Raw genomic sequence first — 14,770 nt, 5'->3', positions numbered from 1 at the left:
CCACACTGTGGGTGCTGTGCGAGGCTGACCCCCCTCATTTGCTCTGGGTTCAGGACAGAAGACCCTGTGGGGGACGAGGTAGGGGCCGGACAGCCAGGAAACACGTGCCTCCCGGACGGCCCCACCACGGGGCTCCAGATCACAGGAGAGCCGGGGGTGGGCGGGTTTCTCCCCCTGCCTCCAGCAGCAGGAACACCCAAGAACCAACGTCCCGGACCCCAGGCTGACCCAGGGAGCCCTCCACGGCCATCGAGCTTCTGGCCCAGGCTTTTCAAGCCGTCAGCAGCACTGTGGTCAGAGGGCGTGGCTCTCTCCTGCAGGAGTCCACATGTCCCCTCTCAGCAGCTGGGGCGGCCCCTGGGCACCGGGAAGCCTGGCATGCAGCCTAGGGTTCTGGGCCAAGCAGTTTAGGAGGAGAGGGGCCGGAGGGGGGAGGGGTGGGGCCCCCTGGATTCTGACATGGCAGGGAGAGAGCGGGGCTGCATTCAGTGGGTCCCGCCGCGAGGCCAGAGCCTGCTGCCTCCTAGGGATGGCAGCTAAACAGGGGACTTGCTCAGAAGCACACCGACAGCTCTCTGCTTCCCTCCTCGAAAGGAGACCTGGGAAGAGTGACCCCCCTGTGCCCTGGGCCGAGCCGGCGGGGTGCGGGAACTGGGCCGTGGCGGGTGGAGCTTTCTGAGCTGCCCCTGTACCGTCTTCACTTTCGGTACCCTGCGGACTCTCTCCCTACTCGAGAAGTAAAACACTCAGCAGGAATGGGGAGGGAAAAAAATCCCTTAAAATGGAGTCCAGCAGAAACAATGGAACCTAGCTGTATTTCAGATGAATATGGCAAGCTCACCAAAGGGGGAGAAGGAACCCAGCCCGAGGAGGGACTTCTCCAGCCGGGACAGTGACCGCGCCCCAGGAAGACGCGACCCCCCCGCAGCAGTGGTGTGGCCAGCAACGTGGAGACCACTTTCAGGAATTGCAGGGTTCAGGAAATGGGGAAATGTACTGCGATGGCAGGGGCCAGGCTTCCCATAAAGGGGAACCGGGAACTCTCAGAGAAACGTCTGATTCTCTGGCATGAGCCAGGGGAGTCAGGACGGGCGGGGAGCGTCTGGGGGCCTCAGAGGGTGAGTGGGCTCAAGACACAACGGTGGGACAGAGCCAGCCTGGGGGTTCCCGGTGGCCAAATGGGGAGCGATTTGAGCATCAGAATGACAAAACGAAAGTGATGGGTTGTAAACTCCTGCAAAAACTAAACATCGATGGGTCTATATGGAGAAGAGAGACCAAGGGAGGGAGCCTGGGGGAAGGAGAAGTTGTTCCTGGCCATCCGAAGCCATCAGGACTGGAGAACAGGAGCGTCGCCGTGTGGCAGCCATCCCGGGGGTGAATGATTCAGGCGCTTGTCCCCAGTGGACGCTGGAGTTAGTGGGTGTAAGCTCGGTGGGAGGCAGAGTATTTCCTGGCCCCAGAGTATCTCCCCACACGTTACCTGCTTGCCCTTCTCCCAGAGGGCCTTACGAGTAAAACACGACATTACTAAGGACAACAGAAAGTTAAATTTCCAACAGGCACTTGCCCACGCGTCCACATCCTGAGAGCCTGAGGGCGGACCGCCGGCTGTGGGCTACGCGGTCTGCCTGGTGGCGCAGGGAGCTGGGGCTGCCCCCCCAACACCCCCACAGCATGCATCCCCCCGGGGGTCCCTGGCCAGGGCTCCTGCCTCCACGGTGGTGGTTTGCTTTCAGCTGGTATCATTCAACAGTGGATTTCAAGAAATGAGAGTTCGAAGGTACATTTTCTGATGAAGAAAAGGGACTAAGGTAAAAACGACGTGCGAGCCTGGACCACGCTTGGGCCGTTCCACCCACCCCTGTCTCAACCCAGGACCGTTTTGCACCGGCTGCATCAACGTGTGACTTTGGTATTTCTTTTGCTTACTGTTTTTTTAGACACAAACCCATATACTGAATGCTTAAGGATTCTTACTATCTGAATTATTTAAAATACATTTTACAATCTATCTTTAAAGAAAAACAGGCCTGACCCAGTGGCTCCACTCTTGGATCTGCCTCCACCAGGCTGCCCGGGGACGAGGCTGTGTCTGCCCATCTGTCTCCCTGACAACGCTGTGTCCCTGGGCTGTTTCTGTTCCACCAGAAAGCAGAGGGGTCAGGCTCCGGAGGGTGGCAGCCTCAGAGGCAGAGAAAGGGGTCCAGCCCAAGGGGCGGGTAGAGGGAAAGGGCAGGCCAGGCATGAGGACCCTCAGGTGGCTGGTGCTGTCCTGTGTGGTTCTTACCAGCTTCTGGCACCAGGCGCAGCCGGGGCCCGACTCGATGCAGTCCCGGCAGGTGCTAACTTTGTACTTGGTGCACTCCTGGGACAGGGCTGGGGGAGAGCGGGCAGGCTGGTGAGCAGGGCTGCGGCGTGTCCTGGCTGACCGCCACCCCCCCTCCCCCGAGCCAGCAGGCCCTCTGGGGGCTGCGATGACCAGTGCAGGGCCTGAACGGATGACCAAGCCCGCTCGCAGGGGTGGGTGGAGAAGGAGGTTCAGCAGGAAGGCCAGGAAGAGGGGGGAACCAGGGCCTCCCAGGAGGGGTCTCCAGGAGGCTGGGCCCCACATGGGTCCTACGCAGAGGCGCCGAGGGGGTCATCCCTCGGCCTGGGGTGTGCTGGGGCGGGTCCCACTCTTCCCGACCTGGACCCGGAATGTGCCCCTGCAAGACTTACCTGACGTGAAGGCGAGCAGGCCCACCAGGAGGAGCAGCTGGGTGCGCTGGGGCAGCATGTCCTGTGGAGGAAGGGGCTTGGTGACAGGGCCTCTGGCCCCAGGCTCTGGGCCGGGAGACACAGAGCCCGTCCCTGCTGCTGTGGGGCACTTAGCATGGGGTGGGATCTGCCTCCCCAACTGTCCTACCACGGGGCTTTTCCACCTGCAGGGGAGGAGGCCTAAACGCTGAGCCCCCCGGCCTCCTAGGATGAGCAGGGAGCTGGCCTCTTGCCAGTGATACACAGGTGCACACGCCCACCACACACACCACACACACACACAGGCTCTCACATGGCGCCGCATGCTCTGGGCCAGGGCCTTGCGTGGCCTTCGTGGCCCTGAGTCCTCAGTGAATTGAGCTGAGCTTAGAGGAGAGACTCGGTTGGCCCAGGCCTCCTGGCAGGAGGCAGAACCAGAACTAGGAGCAGATGCGAACTCGGAGCACTTTCCGGCACCAGGACTGTGCCAGCTGGCCCCTGGGCGTCCTGCAGGCCGGGTGAGGAAGTGTACCCAAGCAGGCCCTTATGGGGCCTTCTCAGGAGAGACACCCCCCACCACCCCATGTCCTCTGCCTGCCTCTTGTTAGTAGGAAAACTGTACGCCCCAGGCCTCCCCTGAGTCACAAAAACCTGGCTAAAGAATTAATGATTAAAGGGATGTGAACATGTAGTGACAAAAGTCGCAGCTGGGCCGGAAGCACTGGTGACAATTTAAACAATAGATCAGCCACGTGGCAGTCACAGAACCTTTAGCTCCTCCCTAAGGTGCCTATGTAACAGTGTCTGACACACACTCCCGAGCGGCTCACAGACGCTAAAACCCCGCCACGTGGAAGAAGCTAACTGCACGACGACCATGAGCACGCAGCCCCCAGACCTCCTGGAGCCCGAGGATGCACGGTTCAGCCCCTCGGATGCTGCCCTGGGACCCCCGTCAGCCAGCCAGAACTGTGCGTGGGCTGGTCGCACGCCTCTGGCCCCCCTCCCCCTTTGCCTTAGAAGCCCTCCTCTGAACCCCGCCGGGGAGGGGAGCCCGGGTCTTTGATCGTGAGCCGCCAGTTCTCCTTCCCTGGGCCTGCAATACACCTTTCTCTGCTGCGAACCCCGATGCTCTGGTTAGCTGCGAGCACAGGAGCTTGGGCTGGCCGGCAGAAGGGTTTGCAGAGCCACCGCCCTCCTCGTCCCAGGCCACCAGCTCTAGGCAGCCACTGTTTCATTTTCTTATTTGACACCTGCCGTCCTTAACAATCCAGTGCCTGGAGCCCGGTTGGGGGAGGGGACAGGGCATTTTGCCATCACTGACCGGCCCTGTTATTCCCAGAGGCAAGATCACAGGGCAGGACTGGAAGCCTGGCATCCTGGTTCTGGTTCTGGTCCTTGGAGGCAGTGGCAGCACCTTCAAACCGGCTGCCCGCTGCGCAGGAGCCAGTGAGGGCGGCTCCACCCTCGTGGAGAGGATGCCCCGAGGGACCCAGGCTGGGCCCAAAGCAGCAAACCTCCTGCAGATCAGCTCCCCGGACGGGTGGCAGGGCTCCTGGGCGACCGGGTTTGAGAACCATGTAGGGCTGTAGCCTTTTTATCTGACACCAAGAGGGTGGAGAGGGTGCTGAGAAGCCAGCAGACAGGAGGTAGCAGGCAGGAAGGGGTGTGTTTTATCAGAAACCAAGATCAACACAGCTCACCCTGAGTGTAATTCGAGTGCCAGCTCCTCTCCCCATCGCCCTCCCTGATGCTGGTGGGCCAACAGGGTGGCCTCAGGGTTCCAAATCTGGGCGGGCAGCCCTGGGACCAGCAGTGGCTCCATCCCAGGCCTGTCTGTGTGGAGGACCACATGGCCCCTGCTGTGGCCTGCCGGCCCTGGGTGAGCCTGGAGGCGGGTCTTGCCCTCGCCTCTGCTCTCCTGTAACCCCTGCATCTGTACCTGGGGCTCTGGCTGGAGGAGGACCTCCGGGGCTCCCATGGCAGGGTCCCAGTGCTTAGAGGCCCTGTCCAGCCCCAGTTTCTGACTTTTTGGAGGTGACCTTGCTCCTGGGTTCCCACCAAGATTATAATCAGGAGCTAGAAGTGTCAAAATAGAACCCTGGGCCCTTCCTGTTGGGGCCAAAAGCAGAAGTTACACCCTGCCCTGACTTCCGGGGTCGCAGAGTGGGAGCAGGGGAGGCGGTTTCAGTTCACTCCAAGCCTCCCCATTTGTGAAAGCCCTGGGTTTCCCCACAGCGGGGGCACGGGGCTCAGGCTGAGGGGCCCCCAGATTCTGCAGCTTGACTGCCTGTGGGGCCCTGTGCGCCCACCGACCCCTCGGCTGCCCTGGCACTGCCCCCCATGCCTGGTCCAGATGCCCAGGGCAGCACCCCCACCTCTGAGGCAGAGGTGGCTCTGAGTAGAAGGTGGGGAGCCTCCACCCCAAGCGCCTCACCTGTGCACTTGGCCCAGTTCTGGGGGAGGCCCGACATACACAGCTCTACACACTCCCCTGTAGCCACCGACCCCAGACGGTCACGACAACCAGCATGTGAACTCCCGGGTCCTGGCGTGGGGGTGTCCCCAGGCGGCAGCAGGACGTGGACTGGGGCCCGTCACACATGGCGCACCTCCCACGCAGAGGAGGGTGCACCTCGGTTGGGGCAGGAGGGCAGGAGGCCCCGCAGGCAGTGGGGGCGGGGGATAGGCTGCCCACCCCAGCGTTGCTCCTCGCTCCTCACTTCAGCACTGGGACGGCCCCACCCCAGCCCCGTGTGCCCACTGCCCCTCGGGGGCAGGACGCCCGGGCACGGCAGCTCTCGGAGCTCCGAAGGTGGGCAGACGGGAGCCCGAGACACGGAGCCTGGAGGCCAGCCCTGCCCTTGGCCACGGTGAGTGGGGCCCCCAGTGGGCAGGGGCGCAGTGGACGAGCCTGGCAGCCGGGACTGGCCCTCGGGGCCTGGGGCCTGGTCTGAAACCAGCATGGCGGAGCCTCTCAGACCTGGGCACCCAGGGGCTGTCCTGGGGCCTGGCTCCCAGACAGCGCGGGGCAGTGGCCGTGCCCGGGCCACAGGCTGCCTCTGTGTGCCTGGAGGGGCTCGCGGGCCTCCCCCAGCTCTGGGGAAGGACGGGCTTGGAGGACAGGCCATGTAGCTCGGCCCGCGCCGGCCCTCGACTCAGCAAGGAGGCCAGCCCGAGAGCAGGGAGGAGAGCCTGGTCCTGCGGAGCCCCCAGGTGCCGTGTCCCCGCATCTATGCATGGGCCCCTCACCTGGACTCAGGGTGCAGAGCCCCAAGTGTAAGGTGGCTTGAGAAACCCAGGGCCCCACCGGCCCCTGAGGACTTTCATCAGAGCTGCCCTTGAACTTGGCCCTTCTCGGTAGGGGAGCGCTGGTGCGACGGAGCTGAAGTGCAGGAAGTGGCTTGTCACCCCCTCCTGGCGGCTTCTCTGAGACCTCGGGTGCCCCTCCCCACGTCCTGAGGGCATCACCCTTTGTGCTGATTGGAGCTCTGAACGCCAAGGTCCCAGACTCAGGAGCAGCAGTAGAAAATGGGATGTGTTCCTTCCAAACGCCAGAAAAACCACGGTCCATATTTGGTAAAAGATAGAAGAAAAAGAGGAAATATTAAAAAGATAAGTCTGAACAAGAGGTGGGGGACGCTGGGTGTCTGACCCAGGGTCAGCTGGCATTGGGTCAGGCTGGTCGGAGACGAGGCTTTGCCAGAGTGCAGACCCTCAGACGAGGCCCCACTGACCATCGGGATTTGCACCAGAGCCTGCCCGTGGCTGCCCAGGCTCAGGTCCTCAGCCCTTCTGGTGCAGGCTCACAGGAGGCACGGCCAGCAAGCGACAGGGGACTGAAGGGAAGGCGGGGTCAGGTACTCATCCCAGGAGTGAAGGACTCAAGGCTGTTTCATGTAGAAAAAAGCCAGCGTTTACAATGGAGCTAAAGTAGAAATCAACCTTTTAAAACCAAAAGACAGAGCAGCAAGATGTGGTCGTTCCTGCTTTGTGTAAAGACATGAAAGAATTGGACAGAAGCTGGTTTTGGGGGGCTGGAACACCCCACTCCCGGGTCCCAGAGTTTCCAGACAGACCCGGGGGCCGAGGAGAGCAGAGAGGACAGAGGAGGATGCACCCTGCACGTTGTCTGAGCCTGCACGCTCGCGGCCCTGCAAAACCCCCTTCCCGTGAGCACCACTGCTCGCCGTCCGTGGGGTCTGGTGGCAGAACTTTTAGGGCCACGGTTTCTGAGGAAGTGGAATCAATGAGACGCATGCCCCGCCCCCCAACTAGAAATTTTAAAACACTTTGCAAAACACCCATTAAGTCCAAGAGGAAATCAAAATACTTACAGACACTTTAGAAAGGAGACAGCACCTCACTCTCTGCTCAGCGTGAAGAAAACCTCTGCTCCAGGTGGAGACAGAAGACTGATGCCCTAAAGTCTTCCGCGGTGGACGGGAAGAGTGATGCTACCGGCGCAGATGGAGGGTTCAGGACGAGACAAAGAGCCACGGGGCGAAGGAAATAAGGTAAAGGACACAGGAAACAGACGGACAATGGCAGAAGTTGACGAATCAGAAAACAAACAGAAAGCTACTGCTGATAAACGCATCAAAACCTGTGTCTCACGCCAGGAACTGACACACTGTAACTGACTAAACTTCAATAAAACAATGAAAGTAAGAATTGTATTAAATTTAAAAAACCCACCCTGTTTCTCAGGGAAAGCAGCAACGAGGCAGGTAGCCTGGGACGGAGCGCGGCAGAGCCACCGGGGAGCCTTGAGGCGGCCGCAGCGCGCTGCCTCCTGGCCTGCAAAAGGCGTCGAGAGGCTCGGGGCAGCGTCGGGTGACCCCGGCCCTGGTGCTCGGCGGCCGTTGGGAAGGCCAGGGCCGCGCCCTCTCCATGCCGGGGCCATGGAAATTCAGTTTTCGGAAATGAAAGGATAAAAGGGATAGAAGAATGGGTATCTCAGAGTAAGGAACCCGGAGCATAAAAACGAAAGGAGAAAATGCTGAGAAAACAGACTCAAAACTAATTTTGTGCGTGAAAAACGGACTGGATGGAGAGGTTGGCTGTCTGTCTCGTGCGGAAGGCGGCGAGCGACCTTCGCCTCCAGGGTCTCAGAGTCAGTCACAAAAGCCCGCGCCCCACGGGCCAGGCGCATTTGAGAGGCCGCCCCGGCGGGTCACCGGGCGCCCAGGCGGATGACCGGACTGCAGCCCGGCTGTCGCCCGGAGCGCGCCTTCAGTGCCTCCGGCGTGCACGCGGTAGGTCCCGCCCCGCACGGAAACGCGTGGACGGCCGCCCAGGGCGGCCCCACCTTCACGGTAAGGAGTCAGTGTGAGGGAACGGAGCAAACGTGAATAAGCCGAGGGGCCCTGCTGCGTCCGGGCGGAGGAATCACACGGGGTTTTCAATTTTCTTCGTTAGTGCTGTTCGCATTTTCCAAATCTTATACAATAAACATCTACAATGATGTTTGGTTTAATCATACATTTAAGAAAACCGGAATTCCGTGGTGGTTGATGAATTGCTCTCAAGTTTCTCTAGATTCTCAAAGCGGTCAGTTTTTCCTCTCTTACTGGTGACATCTCTGAGGACAGTCACTCCCGGCTGAGACGCCTGCTCGTCAGCCATCCAGTCACTCGTTAGCTCAGGGAACGAGGGCCTGTCTGTCTCCTCCCCGGGCCCTGCTCTCCTGGATTCTAGGGCTCCGGCCTCTACCAAGCCAGACCTTGTAGCACCCCGACCCGTCCTTCCCCCCGAATTTCCCGGACATGGGAAGGCCCCACCTCTGCAGATGACACCGCAGGGCCACATCCAGGCGATTTAAAAGGGAGTTGGCGGGAAGCGCTGCTCCCGTGGGGCTGCCTCTGAGCACCTCCAGCCCCTGGAGCACCAGGAGGGAGCACGTGCCTGCGCTCAGGGAGGCACTGGGTGGCCCGCTCTCCCCAAGGCCCGTCAGGCAGGATCCCCAGCTTTGTAACAAGGAGGCTGGCCTCGGCCCCTGACCTGAGCTCCTCAGCCAGCCAGGGACTCCTCGGGACGACTTCAGTCACAGCCCAGTGGCAACACCCCCTGAGGACCCCCTCCCTGGAAGCTTCCAGAGCAGAGGCAACAGGCCACGTGTGTGCAGAGCTCCCTGCATCTCAGACTGGCCAGATCAAAGCATCCAGGACCCCCGGGCCCACACCTTGTGCCGAGGGGAAAGGGGGTGAGATTTGCTCTGTGACATCTCCTGGCCAGAGGCCGGTGGCTGTGGGGGCCTGAACACAGTGGTGGGGTGACAGCAGACATGGCCGATCTTCATGGGGAGCTTCGGCCAGAGGACAGTGGTTCCTGCCAGACAGCCACTCAAGTCTCTAGGTGCCAGAGGTCCGGGGCTGGGCATTGCCACAGCAGCCACCCCACAGGCCTGGCCGCACTCTGCGTCACGGCGTCAGCCCATCCGCAGCCGCCATGGGGGTGGACAAACCTGCTCCCCAGTCCTAGGGCTGGCTCTGAGAGGGTCCACCTCGGGCCCAGGCCACAGAGAGAGATGCCGGGGCTGGGGCCACGTCAGCCTGACTCCAGGGCTGATGCCCTCACGTTCACGCCCAGCTGCCCAGGGACTGTGGACGGGTCACTTCACCTTCTGGGCCTCAGCTCCCTCCCTTGTCACAGAGAGCCAAGTGGGCCGTGATGGTGAAACTCATGTGGCAACTCAGCTAGGCCACAGTACCCAGATATCTGCTCAAACTCTGGTCTGGATGTTGCTGCAAAGGTACTTCTTAGACGAGATTGCCATTAAATCAAAATAGACTTTGAAGGATGAACTGGGAGTTTGGGATTTGCAGATACTAACTGGTATATATGAAATGGATAAACAACAGGGTCCTATATTGAAACCATTCATATTAAAACAAACAAACAAACAAAAAACCCCAACAGAATCCTGCTGTATAGCACAATGCTTTATAATATCCTATAATGAAAAAGAATATGAAAAGGAAATATATAAGTGTGTGTGTAACCAAATCACCATGCTGTACAACAGAAATCAGCACAACATTGTGAACCAATTATACTTCAATTAAAAAATAAGTTAAATAAAGGAGCACAGCTAGCCTCAAAAAAAAAAAAAGACTTTGAGAAGAGCACATTGCCTCCAAAATGTGGGTGAGCCTCATCTAATCAGTTGAAGACCATAAGAGAAAACAGACTGAGGTCTCCTGAGAAGGAAGGAATTCTGCCCCCAGACGGCCTGCAGACTCAGGCTGCAACATCAACTCTTCCTGGGTCTCCAGCCTGCCCTGCAGGTTTTGGACTTGCCAGCCTCCCTGATCACATAAGTCAATTGCTCAAAATAAGTCTGTGTATACACACACACACACACGCACGTCCTGTTGGTTCTGTCTTTCTGGAGAATGCTGACTACTACACACCCCAAGATGAGCACCCAGGCTTGGGAAAGCTGCTAGTGGTGTTTTTAACACCCCTTCGTAGCTGAGGTGGGTGGGCAGACTCACGGTTTCCTGCTTCATGTGTTCTGGAGGTGGCGAGGGGACCCAGCTCCTGTTTATCTTGCCCCGATCAGAGCCACGTGGTGGTGGCATCCCACCACCCAAGCCCGTGTGACACCACCTCAGACCTGGGCCGCATAAAGGGTCTGGGGAGCAGGGAGCCCAGTGCCCGGGAGGGATCATGGAGGAGACGGAGGTGCTGGCTCCCTGGCGTCACCAGGACACCCTCAGCTTTACCAGGGCAGCCTGGGCCAAGCAGGAAGGCCTCCCCAGGTCACAGGCTGGGCAGCTCAGGGACTTGACCGCACCTGCTGCATCACCAAGACGCCCGCTCACCAGCAGCAGGAGCAGCCAGAAGCCCCCAGGCCCGTTAAGGCCCCCCTCCCCCAGCAGCCTGCCCCGCCCTGGGGAGAAGCTGGGGGTTGGAGCTGGAGGGCTCTTTCCGAGCATCCCCGAGCCGCCTGGGCCGGCCCACTGCGCTCTGAGCCGCCTGCCTCTGAGATGCAGGCAGACTCCACCCGCCTGACCGTGACCCTGTGTGCAGGGACGAGGCCTCAGCAGCCAGGCAGAGGACGGGCAGGCAGCACGGCTGGGACAGGCAGGTCATGGAGGTGCCTCCATGGGCCAGAACCAGTGCCCTATCTTAGGTCCACTTTGTGCAAAGGGAAAACGGACGGTGATCACCCAGCCCTGTCTGCCTAGTGTTGTCACAGGGACATCAGGAGTGGACTTCCTAGCACCGGTGGAGAGCAGCAGAACCAGGCTTCTCAGAGAGGCCTGGCCGTCCCCACAGGGTGAGCAGTGTCACTGACCACCTGCAGCCACCCCGGGACACTGCCTCAGGTGGGACCAGGGGACACCCTCAGTGACAGGTGTGCAGAGCGGTGGGGCACCCTCAGACTCTTTCCAGAGCTGGTGGGGCCTGAGCCCCCCAGGGCCCCACCTCTGCTGCCCTGTCTACAGGGCAAACACCTCTTCACGGCCCTGTTACCTGCGGAGCACGGCCTGGGCCGGAGCTGACCCTGCTGGACCCTCTGGACACAGGCACAGCTTGTCCTGCAGGCCCCGTGTCTCTCCCCCCAGGGAAGTGAGTCTTGAATTATAATTCAGCTTGAGTCAGCTGGGGTGTAAACCACTGGCCCATTTCACAGATGGGAGGCCAGGCAGACTGCCCACTTCACACCCTTCCGGAAAGGGTGCAGGCCAGCCTCTCCCACCCCTGGGCGGCGGTGCCTTCTCTGCTGGACTGGCAGTGTGCCCTCGTGAAATCTCCAGGTAAGAACTGCAGCTTGTCCCGGGCCAGCTGTGTGTCTGCACAGGGTCAACTGACGACAGCTGCAAGCAGACAGCCCACCCCAGTCTCAGCTCAGAAAGCCCACCAGCAGAGAGGCGTCCGGGCGCCCCGCCCAGCCTGTCGCAAAACGTACTGACTGCCCCCTGTCAGGGCAAAGCCCAGGGACAGCCGTGAGCCCCACTCCGGACACTCGTGCAGGTCCCTGGACGTGGTTCACGTCTCCCACTCCCAGGGGAGCAGGCCTCCAAGGGCCTGGCTGTGGGGAGGATTAGGTCACACACCTGACGTTGGTCCCCCTAAAACTCCACTGTCACCCAGCATTTGCACATCGTTAGGCCAGAGCGCGTGAACCTTCAGGAATCTGAGAGAAACAGCAGACCTGCCACCAAGAGACTACACCACACACACGCACACTCACCGACAGTCCCGTGCAGAGACCTGCTGGAGGGTGGAACCCCCCCACCCCATGGCAACAGCGGAGACGTGGACAGAGGAGGGGGACTGCTCAGACAGGAGAGGCCAGCCCCGGGAGCCTCCTGCACAGCCGGGGTGGGGGCGTGCCTGCCCCCCAGCCTCCTCCTGGCTCTGCCAGGCCTCGCAGCCCCCATCTTGGGGCCTTGGCAGTGTCTGGGGCTTGTTGAGAGACCGGGGAGCTGAGGCCTGTGGGCTGAGCCGCAGCCTCCCGCCACGCAGGGGCTGTCCCCTCGGTGAGCTCGCTCCTATCACCCAGCCATAGCTCTGCCCGTGGGGCCAGGACCTCCTGTCACCACGTCTGAGCTCGAGGGGTCTGGAGCGGCGATCCCAGGGCAGGCGACACAGACCAGGGCCACCGGGGCCCCTGCCGGCTGGGCCCCTTGGAGCTGCTTCCTAGGGGAAGAGCCCCAGGGCTGAACGCTCCCTCCAGAAACGCCAGCCTGGCCCCAGGGGCCCGGCCCACTCACCGCCTGATGTCCTGGAGACCTGGCGGGGCGTCCGCGTGGGCTGCGGCTCCACCTGTAACCAGCCTGGTGCAGGCACGTCTGGAGGACTCAGGCCGCCAGGGACCCTGCAGTGGAGGCACAACACTTCCTGTTCAAGTCAGCAATCTGGAGGAAGTAGTTACATGGGGCGATTACACCACATTTGCCCCATCCAGCCCAGCCCCCTTGTCTGCGCTGACACAGGGAGTGACGAGGACACGCCATCCCCATACCCGCTCGCGGCGAGAAGCAGAGCAGTTGTGAGAGGGGCGGTTTGGGACCAGGGCCTCCAGGGGCACCTTGGCACTCCCCTGCCCACTGAGGGGGTGGCTGTGCCCTGCAGGGGACGAAGAGCCACAAAGGGCAGAGTGGGATGGGGGCAGCGCTCCACCCGGCCTGCAGACTGAGCACACAGGAGGGGAGCAGGCACCCATCAAAGAAGTGGCCAGCAGGCACTGGGGAGTCCAACTTGGATGGTGGAAATAAAAAAGTCTCACATGGATGAAGGGCAGAATGACAGACACTGGAGAATGAACCAGAGAGCAGGCGAGGGCATCAGCTCAGGAGGACAAGTGGGTGCTCAGCATCCCGCTGCCGCAGGGGATCGAGGACAGGGAACAGCGAGCAGAGGGAGGGGAACGGAAGAAAAGCTCCAGATCGGAGACAGAGAGAACCCAGGCGAAGAGGCCACTGCATGAGTCGGGAGGAAGGAGAAGGTTCCAGGGAGGGAGGGTACAGCTCAGTGGTAGAGCACGTGCTTAGCATGTGTGAGGTGCTGGGTTCAATCCCCAGTGCCTCCATTAAATAAATAAACCTAATTACCTTCCCTGCCAAAAAGAAAAAAAAATTTGAAAAGGTTCCATAACTGGGTAAATTCTGATGCTAGCACAGAACAGTAATGATAAGAAAATGCCACAGATTCAGGGGGACAGAGACAGAGAGCAGGCGAAGGGGCAGGACTGCGCCGGAGGGAAGCGAGGGGAAGGGGAGACACTGACTGACTACACCCACAAAGAAGCAAAAATCAGGGCTCTTCAGAGGAACCGGGACTCAGATGCAAACCACCCCAAACTGTGTTGGAAAGACACACTCCAGAAGTAAACGACAGACAGATGGGAAATCCAAGAGGCACCCAAGGGCAGGTGAAGCAGAGGTGACCAACCGAGTAAGTAAAAATTGTTAAACCCGAGTACCCATTGATCTTTAAATCGTGGTAAAAATATTAACAATCTGAAAAAAAAAATCCGAGAGGCACAGAAGAGGCGACCAGGGGAGCGGGCCGCTGTTTCTGATGCTCATCGATGGATGTTTTAATAGGAAATATTCAATTTTATATGTGACAATAATTAAAAGTCCCCTGAAAAACAGAAGTGGGAAGTGTACGTCTGAAAAAAGAACATGACAACTTTGTTTTAAAAAGGCAAGGGAAATAGAGCAAGCGAGAAAGAACTGTGACTTAAACACGCACAACAAGACGTCAGGAACGATTTCGCACGCTGCGCGGACGCCAGAGCCCCAGGGGCACGCACTCGCTGTCCACAAGTAAACGCCTTGCTGAGCCTGAAAAATAGAACAAGTTCCAATTCAGCATTCCCCTCCAGGGCGTTCCTCTCACGGATGATTTCAGTAAACACCCTGAGAAGGAAGGGCGTGCTCAGAACGGCCCCGTGTCATGCCCACGTGTGACATTGGATGGAGCCATGACGGTCACCGGCTGAGGCGCCGCAGAGGCACGCCGCCCACAGGCGCGTGCTGCCGGCTGGCCTAGGCCTCGGGTGAGACAGCAGCAGAAATGAGATTGTCATGAAGGAAATAAAATAAAAACGATTTTTTTTCTTGAAGCCAAGTCAGATCAATGATTTAGATCGAACGGCCAGTGTCTAGGAACAACGGGGCGGGGGGAGGGGTTTATAGACATCGCAGGGACGTGATGAGCAAAGTCCAGGCTGGAGCCACCCCCCCTCAACGAAGACAAACATTGGAGTGTCAGAGAGGGGATGGGGTGCGGGAGCCCATAGATGAGAGGCTGAAGAGACTGTCCGCCAGTCACAACACACGGACCATGTGATATCAAGAAATTACTGTACATGTTTTTAGACATTAAAGGTTTTGTGATTATGTTAAAAAAAAAAGTGTCGCCTTTTAGAGTCTTGTGCTAGAATGTTTACACATAACAGGACATGATGCTTTGGATTTGCTTCCAAATAATCCGGGGTGGGGAGGGCGTGGGGAGGGCTGTGCAGAAGACAAGGCTGGCCGCGTTGAGCACTGCTGAAGCCCACGTC

At 59.6% G+C, this 14,770-nt stretch overlaps 1 protein-coding gene across 5 annotated transcripts in view; it reads right to left on the bottom strand.

The window, feature by feature from the left end:
* The window catches only part of ITGB2 (integrin subunit beta 2), a 34,089-nt gene that overhangs the window by 12,249 nt on the left and 7,070 nt on the right, over window positions 1-14,770 (bottom strand). For 2 of the 5 annotated variants that reach the window (XM_032491241.1, XM_032491311.1), the window contains exons 2-5: window positions 13,954-14,045; window positions 12,468-12,571; window positions 2,722-2,782; window positions 2,291-2,379 (exon numbers count right to left, since the gene is read on the bottom strand). In XM_032491241.1, coding sequence (XP_032347132.1) covers window positions 2,291-2,379; window positions 2,722-2,779 — 147 coding nt within the window. In that variant the 5' untranslated portion in view covers window positions 2,780-2,782; window positions 12,468-12,571; window positions 13,954-14,045. Of the gene's footprint in view, window positions 1-2,290; window positions 2,380-2,721; window positions 2,783-5,991; window positions 6,283-12,467; window positions 12,612-13,953; window positions 14,046-14,770 lie in introns of those variants that run through there. The other 3 variants (XM_032491165.1, XM_032491356.1, XM_032491410.1) reach the window with 3 other exon arrangements.

The sequence above is a fragment of the Camelus ferus genome, chromosome 1 (genome assembly GCF_009834535.1).
Source record: "Camelus ferus isolate YT-003-E chromosome 1, BCGSAC_Cfer_1.0, whole genome shotgun sequence".
Classification (NCBI taxonomy): domain Eukaryota; kingdom Metazoa; phylum Chordata; class Mammalia; order Artiodactyla; family Camelidae; genus Camelus; species Camelus ferus.
The sequence above is the reverse complement of the archived record's forward strand: the minus strand, read 5'-3'. Positions and strand labels throughout refer to the sequence as shown.